At 41.0% G+C, this 10934-nt stretch overlaps 1 protein-coding gene across 2 annotated transcripts in view; it reads left to right on the top strand.

Moving 5' to 3' along the window:
• The window catches only part of rfx6 (regulatory factor X, 6), a 92083-nt gene that overhangs the window by 46967 nt on the left and 34182 nt on the right, over nt 1–10934 (top strand). The window contains exons 13-15 of one of the 2 annotated variants that reach the window (XM_043684550.1): nt 2543–2637; nt 2742–2859; nt 6325–6447. In XM_043684550.1, the coding sequence (XP_043540485.1) occupies nt 2543–2637; nt 2742–2859; nt 6325–6447 (336 nt within the window). Of the gene's footprint in view, nt 1–2527; nt 2638–2741; nt 2860–6324; nt 6448–10934 lie in introns of both variants that reach the window. The other variant, XM_043684545.1, reaches the window with a different exon arrangement.

Raw genomic sequence — 10934 nt, 5'->3', positions numbered from 1 at the left:
ACTGGTCCCTGCGGAACTCCACTTGTAACTGGGCTCCAGGCTGAATATTTACCATCTCCCACCACTCTCTGCCTTCGACCGGTTAGCCAGTTTTCTATCCAATTGGCCAAATTTCCCTCTATCCCATGCCTCCTGACTTTCCGCATAAGCCTACCATGGGGAACCTTATCAAATGCCTTACTGAAATCCATGTACACTACATCCACTGCTCTTCCCTCATCCACATGCTTGGTCACCTCCTCAAAGAATTCAATAAGACTCGTAAGGCAAAACCTACAAATTCGTGCTGGCTGTCCCTATTCGAGCAGTGTCTTTCCAGATACTCATAAATTCTATCCCTCAGTACCCTTTCCATTACTTTGCCTGTCACAGAAGTAAGACTAACAGGCCTGTAGTTCCCGGGGTTATCCCTATTCCCTTTTTTGAACAGGGGCACAACATTCGCTACTCTCCAGTCCCTGGTACCACCCCCGTTGCCAGTGAAGACGAGAAGATCATTGCCAACGGTACTGCAATTTCCTCTCTTGCTTCCCACATAATCCTAGGATATATCCGGTCAGGCCCGGGGGACTTGTCTGTCCTCAAGTTGTTCAAAATGTCCAACACATCTTCCTTCCTAACAAGTATCTCCTCTAACTTACCAGTCCGTTTCACACTCTCCTCTTCAACAATACGGTCCCAAATTAGACAAAGTCTTGCAAGTTGGTTCCACATTCCATTATTAATGCACAAGTTGGCAAGGAAATGCAGGAGGTTAAGAGATGAGCCTTGAGCTCAATTCTACCGATCTTGATATATTTATATGATAGATAAGATAGATCTTGAAAAATGCCAAATATTTCCAGTATTTCTGATTTATTTGGATTACCAGCATTTTTTTAAAAAAGGTTCATTTGTGGGATTTGGCTATTGATGGTGAGACCTGCATTTATTCCCATTTGTTTGGAAGGTTGGTGGTGAGCTGCCTTCTTTAACTGCTTTAATGTGGTGCAGGTACACCCATGGCACTGTTAGGAAGGGAAATGCAAAATTCTGACTCAGCGGCATTGAAGGAATGGCAACAGAATTCCAACTCCGGATGATGTATAACTTAGAGAGAAACTTGTAGGTTGTGGTATTCATGTGGATCTGCTGCACTTGTCCTTCTAGAAGGTAGAGATCATGAGTTTGGGAGATGCTGTCAAACTGGTAAGTGATTGCAGTCCAGCAGACTGCTTTCATTATGTATTGGTGAGAGAGAGAGTGAATGTTGAAGTCGTGCATGGGGTGCGAAGCAAGCAAATGTTTGGCCTAAGATGGAGCTGAGTGTCCACAGTATTTAGCTTTGGCTGCATAATTAGAAGGTAAATTTATAACCTTTGCATCATATAAACAGTATGTCACCTGTTATTTTTAAGTACTGAATTTCCACATCAAACGGACTGCAGGAAGTTAGGTCTGGAAATTTTTAATGAGGATTTTATTTTCATGAGAAGTCAATTGTTAAAGTCATACCAATGTGCTCATCCCAGAAAGGGACACTTTAAATTCTTCTCTCTCATTCCTTCTGTAATAAATTGTAGTTAGAGAATTTAGTACTTTGTTTTGTCTTTTCCTTTCTGTTTTCACTCTTAATCAAATTTTTATCTTTACCTTTATGATTTGATTCTAAATCACCCACTATAATTCATCCTGGTCTGTCAATCCCGAATTCTAAATCTTCCTGATGACCCATTCCTCCTACCACATAGTTATCATTTCACTCTTCCAGAATGTTACCCCTTGAATACATTTTGAGTTGGAAGTTGTATCAATGATCTAGGCCCAATTCATTAACATCTGGCTGATAAATTAAACCTGATGTTGAAAGCTTGTTAAATGGAAGTCCAAGCAGTTTGGAAAGAGCCAGCCTGTGAGCTTCTTGACCTATTGCTAGTGGAGTTTTGCCTTTTGAGAAGCTTTCAGCCAATCAGTGGGTGACAACTTCTGCCTTCGAAGGACCAATGATTACTGCTCAGTCTTCAGACGATCCACTGGTGAGAGGGTAAGTAGTTTTCTTTTGCCTGTTGTGGGATGTGGGGTGTCATTGGGAGAGGACAATCAGAGGTAAGTACAAAGGGTGTCTTTCAGAAGCCAGATTGGGACAAATGGAAGCCTAACCCTTGGCAAGTCACCCTGTTTTTCCAGTCTGGAAATCAGTCTTTGCAGGAAATCAGGCTGCTGGTGAGTTGAGGCCTTTAACTGGCTGTTAGTTAACCAGTTAAAGGAAAGGTCCAAAAAACCTTTCTTGACCAGGACTTAATTGATAGGGTGATGGGAAGGGAGTAAATATTTCTCCAGGACAAACTTGCTCATTTCTCTTCCCTCTTGCCATCTCCTTCACCATCTCCTGGGGAGGAAATTTTAACCCGTTGTGTTTAATACTCGTCAGCTTATAGTTAATCAAAAATCAACTTAAGCTTTTAATCTTCTGCTGCCATTTGAAATTGAATGGTCTAAGTTTTCAAATAGTTAGAGCAATCTCACATTTTCCTTTTTTACATGCTAGATGACTCTATTACAGTGTTTCAAGAATTAAAAGACCTGTTGAAGAAAAATGCTACAGTGGAATCATTCATTGAATGGTTGGATATAATAGTCGAGCAAAGAGTCATCAAGGTATCTTTTTGAAATGCAATATTTGTACAAAACTTAAAAACAAAACTTTTTAATTATGGATATTTTTGTCTAATGTTGTGACTATTCATTAATTTTTTTTTAAGCCAAGTAAACAAAATGGAAGATCCCTTAAGAAGAGAGCTCAAGATTTTCTTTTGAGATGGAGCTTTTTCGGAGCCCGAGTGATGCATAATCTCACTCTTAACAATGCTTCAAGCTTTGGTAAACATTCATATTTTCATCTTTTACACAGTTCAATATTATATTTACTTATATTTGAAATTAGGCTGAACTGCACAGCAGTGAATATTTCAAACTTTTTAACTGAGGTATGATTCTACTCTGAGACAGGAAGACTGCAATCAGAAAGCGAAGCATAGAAAGATCAAACATCTCAAGCTGCGAGTGTAGAATTGTTGCTGCTTGTCGATTACCAGTTTAATGAATCACACCAAATATCATCTTTAAATTCACACAACATCAGGTTATAGTCCAACAGGTTTATTTGGAAGCATTAGCCTTCAGAATGCTGCTCTTTCAACCATCTGATGAAGGAACAGTGCTCCAAAAGATTAGTGCTTTCAAATAAACCTGTTGGACTATAACCTGGTGTTGTGTGAATTTTAACTTTGTATACCCCAGTCCAACGCTGGCACCTCCAAATCACAAATATCTTCTCACACAGTTAGATCTTTTGATTTTCCTCACCCAAATTTGTTAATGCCTTGTCTTTCCTACAACTTTCAGGAATGATGACAAATAAATCTTGGAGCTATAGTAACTGTTTGATGAACATAACTCCAGAATTTAATAATCATTACAACTGGTACTGAAGAGGTACCCCAATGGATTGAGAGCCAATTCTATTAGGATTAGAAAATTTATAAGGAAATAAAAGTCTGGCATGCAAAATTCTCCTGGTTGATAATATCAATTCTTGATTGAGTAGAAGCACAACATGAGATTACTACTGTATACTTATGCAATTTTATTATTGTATTAATACAAAGATTTTCAGTACTTTAGTGTATGTAATTTTTCTTTTTTGGTGTTGTTAGAATACACCTGATTTGATGACAGTGAAATGTGTTACTGACTAAACACAGCAAATGGTGAAAATACTCAATGGGTCAGAGACAGTCAGGTGAAGAGAAGAACAGGTTTAAGATGCTGTGAAGTGCTACTTTGTAGCACCATTGAAGCTGCTGCTAAGGAAACATCAAAATGTCGGACTCATACCTTCTGGTCACTTCTGTTGCTATCTCTATCCTGTGCTAAACCTTGTGAGGGCATGAGCAGTTTGGGGATTGGAGTGGTAGTGGAGGTGGGGGTAAGTGGTGCAGTAGGGCAGGATGTGTACCTGATGCTTTGACAATGGCTAGACTGTGACATAAAATATCCTGTCAGGCTGACACTTGGTTTGACAATTTGGGATGAACTTGTGTGTGCATCCCTTATCTACACCTCTGCTGCTTAAGATGCTTTAATTTTGCTCTACCTTAGTGAAATCCAGTGTTTGTAGCATTGAGCTGTACAGAGTAAAACTACACATTTCTAAACCAAGACAAGAAGTTGAAGCTTTTTGATTGCACTCATATTGAGAATTAAGATTTGACAGCTAGCTGTTCTTGCAGCAGTCTTATGCCAATGATTCTCCAACCAATCAGCACTCTCTTCTCATACTATATAAAATGGTGTCCTTTTCCCATGTCAGTCTCTTGCTCCGTACTTCTGATGAGTGCAAGACAAAATGTACTGACCCTGTGTCTCCTCTTAGCAATGTTTGAGATCTGTGCTATGAACATTTTTTAAAAATTATACATCTTTTATTGGCTACCATGATGTGTATTTTACTATTGTTCAAAATGTATTTTTATGATATATGTTGTAACTGTTGAATTGTGAAATAATCAAAATTTGTATGTATCTGCTGAATGATTTAATAATGGGTGTCATTATATATGTATGTGCCGTTTTCATCTGAAGGGGTCAACGAATATTACATAAGACCAAGAATCCTGACAGACATGCTAACTTCCACATACAGACACCATCTGTTGGTGTGGTTGGAGTAAGCTGATTCTAACTGGAGATCAAAACAGAGGCAGGAATTTAAGTTTTGACTGGGAATAGAGGTGGGCAGAAGTTAAATATAACCCTGTCAACCTCAATTCTGTTTTTTTGCTGAGATCAGATTTGGGGCTGGGAGAGTATGGAAATTCCACCCACTCACATTGGTTGCCTGAGTCAACTCAATTAGAGCCATTTGAGGCGCATTAAGAGACTGAATTGGTTTCTGAGTTTGCACAGGGAAAAGGGTCCAGTTCATGTTCATTAAGGTGACCTCACAGTAGCAGATGAATTGCTAGCATTCCAAGCAGTCTGAGAAGCCACCACTGTCTGGATGCAAGAGCAGGTAGAAGCCAACCCTGTGGAGTCCTGTTGGGTTCAAGATACATTTTAGATTAGATTAGATTACATTACAGTGTGGAAACAGGCCCTTCGGCCCAACAAGCCCACACCGACCCGCCGAAGCGAAACCCACCCATACCCCTACATTTACCCCTTACCTAACACTACGGGCAATTTAGCATGGCCAATTCACCTGGCCCTGCACATCTTTGGACTGTGGGAGGAAACCGGAGCACCCGGAGGAAACCCACGCAGACACGGGGAGAACGTGCAAACTCCACACAGTCAGTCGCCTGAGGCGGGAATTGAACCCGGGTCTCTGGCGCTGTGAGGCTGCAGTGCTAACCACTGTGCCACCTTGCCGCCCACATTTCTTAAAAATGTAAGATTTTCTATAGTTGGAGAGAATACCTCCATCCTAAACAGCTCACTCCCTTGCTCACCCTACTCCCCCTTTGAGGCTGGAAAGGCTCTGATTGAATTTCTAGCTTTGAGAACCTGTCCAGCATATTTAATCAGATGGTAAACCTGTCTCCAGCTCAATGAAAGGGAGCTCCATTGATGAGTACACCTTCTCCCTGGGCACTGGTTCAGCCCCTGGAAACTGTTACGTCCCCATCTTTGCCCTGCACAGGAATGTTCTGCCCTGAGAGGATTTGTTGGTCTGCACACTGAGCCACTCAGGGTAGGTAATGGTTTCATGTCCAAATGGTGGCCACTTGGCAGAACATGAAGAACAACTACCACTGAAGAATAAGATAAATATTTTCCAAGATGATTCAGCGCTGTTCTATTTCCTGAATGGTGAACTAATGTTGGATCGATCAATTACTGCACTTCCAAAAATATTATTCAGTGTACATCTCACTACAAAGCGTTGTTTGTAATTTGTCAGATGTAAATGAGAGGCAGAGACTCCTTGTTAGAACAGGCATCTAACATTGGTTTCAAAAATAATTCAGAACAGAGTGCCACACAAACGAAAATGCAAAGTATAAATATGTACCGTCTTTGTCATTGAGATTTGCCCTACTTCCACCAGTGTTCTCTTTTCATGTAATTAGTTGTTAAACAGTCTGAAGTGTACAGTAAACAAAATAAGAGGTAGGTGAACCTTACAACAGATTACAGACATAATTTTAGAAAAATACTGCATTGTTTGAGAATGAAGGAGGTTATTTGCAGTTAAACAATAATTTTTTTTAGTTTCCTTCTTTTCTGCAATGTGAGCAGATGGTAACTGAGATAATTTTGCTTCACTCCACCTCTCTCTAGGTTCCTTTCATCTGATTCGAATGCTGCTGGATGAATATATTCTGTTGGCCATGGAGACTCAGTTTAACAATGACAAGGAGCAGGAGCTACAGAATCTCCTGGACAAATATATGAAAAATGCAGGTATTTTAAATAGAGAAGCCAAATAGTTCCAGTTTTATGAGAACCTGAAAGCTTTTCTGTTACCAATGAGTAGATCAAGTGTTGTCTCGCACCTATCATGTCTTTTGCAAATTGACAGGCTGGGGCAAAACCAGGTGCCATCATAGCTAGAATTGTGAAGTCTAATTGTTGAATGTAGTATTAATTAGACATTTTAAAAACTAATGTCCTCACATTATAATGTTCGTAAATAACTGTAGGGGAAATTCTCTATATAAACTGAAGACTTTGATTGCAGTCATTCTTCCAGATAGCTGACGGATAAATTGAAGTAATCTGTTCTGTTTCTGTGGCTGTAGGACATATCATGGATGCCTATGTTCCTTCAGCAGCTGCAGTCTGTGGTGTAATGTATTAGTTGGCTGGATGAGTTTCCAGTTCCCTCGAATAAGTTTATAATAACCCCAATGACCCTTTTAAAGAAGCCTATGTTGAATGGAATCCCAGATGTGTTATTAGAGACTGCTTTGCAAGACTGATTCTGTCATTTAGGTGCTTATTAGAACTGGTCTCAGCCAATAATAATGGTGGCTGGTCGCCTTTTGTGAGAATTTGGGCCTATTATGTCCATGGTCATGTAACGTAGGTTTGTGTATGTCGACTCACCATATAAGATGACCTAATTTTTCTTGTCTCAAGTACTTCTTTTTGCTTACACTTAGCCTATAATTTGACTCCACTTTTCAGCCATGCCAAGCTATATTTACATTAGTAGTCAGCCTCAGATTTTCATTCCACAAATATACGTTTTACCTATCTTTTATATTTGGATGCAAGTGTGTAAACTGTCTGTAAGGGCTCTATGGTGAAGAGGGCAGGAGTTCAAGACATGTCCACAGGGAGCTGATTCAGCAACTGGGATACCATTAAATGTCAAGAAGAGGTGGTTGGATTCTTCCTTGTTGGAGATAATCAGTGCTTTGTACTTGTGTGGCTTGAACGTTGCGTGCCACTTTTCAGGCTTGTATGCCAAACTTGAATATTATCAAGGTGTTGCTGCATGTAGATATCTACCAGAGGAGTCATAAATGCTGCTGAATATTATGCAATCATGAGGGAATATCCTCACCTCAGATCTCCTGGTGGAGGAAAGGTCATTAACGCAACTGACCTTTTTGTCAGTTTGTCCTAGAATACTCCCCTGACCAAATCTTGCAGAAATGCCCTGAAGCTGAGATGATTGAACTTCAACGAACACAGCCAGCTTCCTTTACGCTAGATATCATCCCAAACAGTGGAGAGTTTTCCATCCAATTCTCACTGATTTTAGTTTTTCCAGGCTCCTTGTTGCCTTTGATGAGTTTGTCTAATAAAGTGATGTTGTTACAATGGAAGCAGGTATTCCTTGTATACACAATGGTCAAAAAAAGTTCCTTCCTAGCCTCTCTTTCCTCTCAACTACTTGTCAGGATCCTGGCTCCCTGCTAATCCAGTTTTAAGTTCAGTCCAATAGCTTTAGTAAACCTTCCCACAAGGATGTTGATCCTGTCCAACTTGTACAGTTCCCATCTCTTTCAAGAATGATTCTAATGCTTTATGGATCTCAGGCCCTCCCTCCTGCAACATGTCTCCAGCCATGCATCTATCCTACTATTCCTATGCTAACTACCATCGAAATAACTACCTTTGAAGTTCTGTTTTTCAATTTCCTACATAATTCCTTAAAGGCTGCTTGCAGGATCTCATTTCTCTTTCCTCCTAATGGTACCAGCATGGACCTCGACCTGTAGCTATTTACCTTGCCACTATAGAATGGCCTGCATTAAGTGGCATTCTTGACTCTGGCAACTAGGGGCCAACATACCATTCTGGAATTACATCGGTAGCTGCAAAAGCACTGAACTATTCATTTCACTAATGAATCCTGCTCACTATTGATTGTCTGCATTGCATCCAAACTCTGTGAGCAGCTAGAAACCAATAGCTGATGACCAGAAAGATACTAAGGAGAGAGAAAATTGATTATGAAAGTAAATTGGTCAGAAATTTAAAAAAAGCAGGATCTTCTACAAATATATAAAATGAAAGGAAGTAGCTAAACTAAATTTGGGACCCTTGGAGGTTGCAATAATACAATTAATAACAGGGAAGAAGGAAATAGCAGATAATGTAAACCCATGTTTAACATTAATCTTCATAGTGGAGGACACTATAAACATCACTGAAATAGGGGATGTTTGTAGTGTTCTCCACTGCTGCTTCCCGATGTTAAAGTCAAGGACAAGCTTCCATTTTTCCAGCGAAGCTCCAGGCATTTAGCAGCTGGCAAGCTGTTAATTGTTTTGAGGCCTGGTCCTCTGTCTCTATCTTGGCAGGAAGACACACCTTCGAGAACTTGTAGCCCGAGAGTCATAGGGTCCAACAGCATGGAGACAGGCCCTTTGGACCAGTTTCTGTCCACGCTAACCTCATCTCCCTGCAATTGGCCCATAGCCTTCTAATCCTTTCCTATAGATATAATTGTCCAAATGCCTTTTAAATGTTGTTAATGTACCCACCTCAACCACTTCTGCTGGCAGCTCATTCCATATGCGTAGCACTCACTGTGTAAAAAATGCTGCCCTTCAGGTTCCCTTTTATTCTTTCCCCTCTAACCTGAAACTGATGTCCTCTACTCCTCAATTCCCCAACCTTTATGAAAAAGACTGAGTGCATTCACCCTATCCATGTCTCTCATGATCTTATACACCTCTATAACATTCACCCCTCAGTCTCCTATATTCTAAAGAAAGAAGTCCTAGCTTTTCAAACATCTCCCTATAACTCAGACCATTGAGTCCAGGCAACATCCTTGTAAATTTCTTCTGCACTCTTTCCAGTTTAGTAACATCCTTCCTATAACAAGGTGACCAAAACTGAACACAGTATTCCAAATGCAGCCTCACCAATGTCCTGTATAATTGCAACATCACTTCCCAACTTCTATACTCAGTGCCCTGACTGACGAAGGCTGGTGTGCCAAAAGCCTTCTTCACTGCCGTGGCTGCCTGTGACTCCACTTTCAGAGAACCATGCACTTGAACTCCATGATCTCTCTGTTCCACGACACTCCTTAAGGCCCTACCATTCACCATGAAACTCCTACCTTGATGTGACTTTCCAAAATGTAAGACCTCACATTTATCTCTTTTAAACTCCATTTGCCATTTCTCAGCACACTTATCCAGCTGATTAAGGTCCTGTTGTAATTTCTGAGAACGTTCCTCACTGTCCACGATACCGCCTATTTTAGTGTCATTAGCAAACTTACTAATCATGCTTTGTACATTCTCATCCAAATCATTGATACAGATAACAAACAGTAATGGGCCCAGCACCAACCCCTGAGGTACTCCATTAGTTACAGGCCTCCAGTCCAACAAGCATCCTTCCACTATTACTTTCTGCTTCCTACCATCAAGCCAATTGTGTATCCAGTTTTCCAGCTCACCCTGGATTCCATGTGGTCTAACAATCCGGAGCAGCCTATCATGTGTAGCCAGTCCAAAGGCCAGCAGTTCTCAGGTTCCAGCAGCACACTGAGAATGGTGACCACTGCTGGAACATACTGCCACGTCCAAATATGATGTTCAGCAGTGGAGCCCCAACCTTAAGATAAATCTTAGTTCTCAACAGGACCAGACTGGCAGGTCATTGCAGTGATGGATAAGAAGATGTGAAGGACCATAGTGGGGTGGATGTGAGAAGGGGTGGGGAGAGATGGTACCGAAGCTCCAGTTGGCATGAAGAGGTCTCGTGAAGGCGGTACAACTCTGTGTCCTTTGTTCATCATTATGTGCAGTAAAATTTACTAGGTTACATACTTGGTAAGGGCTTCTGCTTGCATTGGCTGAACTCTAATGGTAGTGGATTGAATAAATTCCAGAGAGTGAGACAAGGGAGTAAATAACGGGTGTGCTGGCATTAATTTTTAATACCTCTCACAGGAGAGGTGCCAGAGGACTGGAGGTCAGCCAATGTGGTGCTGTCATTCAAGAATGGAAGAAGGAGTAAACCAGGAAATGACAAGCCAAACAGTATAATGCTCAGTGGTGGGGAAACTATTGGAAGCAATTCTGAGCGACAGAAATAATCTGCACTTAGAGAGGCAAGGATTAATCAAAAATAGTCAACATGATTTTAGTGGGGAGGTCATGTCAGAGTAGTCATTAAGTACTCTTTAACTAGCCATTTAAGAGTCTCTGATCAAAGAGTGGCCAGGAAGAGTTGATGGATTAGTGGTGCTGGAAGAGCACAGCAGCTCAGGCAGCATCCAAGGAGCAGCAAAATCAATGTTTCGGGCAAAAGCTCTTCATCAGGAATAAAGGCAGTGAGCCTGAAGCGTGGAGAAATAAGCTAGAGGAGGGTGGGGTGGGGAGAAAGTAGCATAGAGTACAATGGGTGAGTGGGGGAGGGGATGAAGGTGATAGGTCAGGGAGAAGAGGGTGGAGTGGATAGGTAAAAAAGGA

This window comes from Chiloscyllium plagiosum, chromosome 3 (genome assembly GCF_004010195.1).
Source record: "Chiloscyllium plagiosum isolate BGI_BamShark_2017 chromosome 3, ASM401019v2, whole genome shotgun sequence".
In the NCBI taxonomy this organism is placed as follows: Eukaryota; Metazoa; Chordata; class Chondrichthyes; order Orectolobiformes; family Hemiscylliidae; genus Chiloscyllium; species Chiloscyllium plagiosum.
This window is presented reverse-complemented; position numbering and strand designations above follow the sequence as displayed.